Source organism: Trypanosoma grayi (genome assembly GCF_000691245.1).
Source record: "Trypanosoma grayi strain ANR4 Tgr_2004_V1, whole genome shotgun sequence".
Classification (NCBI taxonomy): Eukaryota; Euglenozoa; class Kinetoplastea; order Trypanosomatida; family Trypanosomatidae; genus Trypanosoma; species Trypanosoma grayi.
This window is the reverse complement of record NW_008827622.1, coordinates 1-1,512: the sequence shown is the minus strand read 5'-3', so window position 1 is coordinate 1,512 and position 1,512 is coordinate 1. Positions and strand designations below refer to the sequence as shown.

At 61.9% G+C, this 1,512-nt stretch overlaps 1 protein-coding gene across 1 annotated transcript; it reads right to left on the bottom strand.

Annotated features, from left to right (window-relative positions):
• DQ04_20041000 (hypothetical protein) lies at positions 1 to 1,117 on the bottom strand (the record flags this gene model as incomplete). Its single annotated transcript, XM_009317884.1, has 1 exon — positions 1 to 1,117. A coding segment is annotated over one exon (1,117 nt), but the record flags the coding sequence as incomplete, so codon positions are not given.
• Positions 1,118 to 1,512: the final 395 nt, after the last annotated feature.

The following is a 1,512-nucleotide window of genomic DNA, read 5'->3' as shown; positions in this document are numbered from 1 at the left end:
TGAGGCCAAGCGGGCGCGTGTTGATATGCTGCAGGATGCGCAGCGCGGCTGCACCACCGCGAAGCCCCACCGTGCCGTCGCCCGCAGCGCGCAGAACATCTAGCGCCAACTGTCGCGCGACGGCGCAGAACGTGCGGCGCATTATGAGGCGCGGGCCCGGCCGCATCACACACGTCATTGCGTCAAGAATCTCGTAGCGGTTCGGCACATCAGCGGCGGTGCGGACAAGAGAATAGCGCCATGTGGGGGTAACTGCGGCCGCAGCAAGTGTGGAGGGCTCCACCAAGCCTTTGAGGACGCGCGCCGCTCCGTCCACGGCGACGGCGAACGTCACCGGCTGCACCTTCGCGTCACCCTCCCCACAGGGCAGCTCCGCCAATGATCCCGGGCTTTGTTGCTCCTGCTCATGCCCCTGCTGCCGCCGCGTTTTGGGAGGCGTCAGCAGTAGTGACTTCACCGCGACGCGCTCCAAGCGGACAAGGTGCTCAATAACACCCATGAACGCCTCGCGCAGCTCCACCGGGACATGTCCCTCGCCGCTGTTGTGGTTGCGCACCTCAGCTCGTGCACACCGCATAATGGTGGCGGAAAGCACCAGGAGATGGGCAAGGCGATCGTCGCACTGTCCCACAACGTTGCCGCTTTTCCACAGCGACACGGCGAGGCCAAGCGCGATGTCGTTTTCCAGCCTCGCCGCAATGCTTGGGAACAGCAGCTCCTTCTCCTCCCTCACGACGAGGGACCGTGCTGTTCCCCGGTTTTTGTTAGTGGTGGCGTACGGCTCTGCGCGGCAGTAGGGCGAGCTCAGCAGCGAGAGAGATGAACGCCTCCTCGTGCGCCGTCGCCCCCTCTGCTGGTGGTGGCGCGTACTCGTTGAGTCACCGGCTGTCGCCACTCGTCGCAGCAGCTGCCACGGCGACGCATACTCCGCGGCGAACATTCGGCCGTCTCGCTCAGCGGCGATGGGCTCACAGTCGTGGTACTTCAGCTCCCGCTGAATACGAATTGCATCTACCGCCGTGAGATGCGGCTCATAGCCCTCCGTTTGGCAGCGCAATGCACCACCGATGCTGCAGCCCCTCGCATCGTCCATTGCACGTGAATACGGTCCCGCCATTTCTCACCTTTCAACTCGAAGACAAAGAATAAGGTCAAGGAGGGCAAGGCCAATATACCCCCTAGGCGCGTAAGAATACCACAATGAAAGAAAGAAAGAAAGAGAGAGAGAGAGAAGGCACGATAAGCAACGAAAAATAACAGAACAGAGCAACTCATGCTCCACACAGTGTTCATGATTCCTTGTGAATGCCATAGGCGCATTTCTTTCTCTCTCTCTCTCTCTGCCTCGCCACAACGCGTCAGAGCAGTCCCTCCGCCTCCAGAAGCATGCGGTACTCGGCGAAAACCCGCTGCAGCGCGTCGCTCGGGGCGGCGCTTGTGATCATCACCCCCAGCGCGTGCCGCAGCGCAGCGCACAGCGCGTCCTGCTCCTTGTACTGCGCGTAGCTCTCG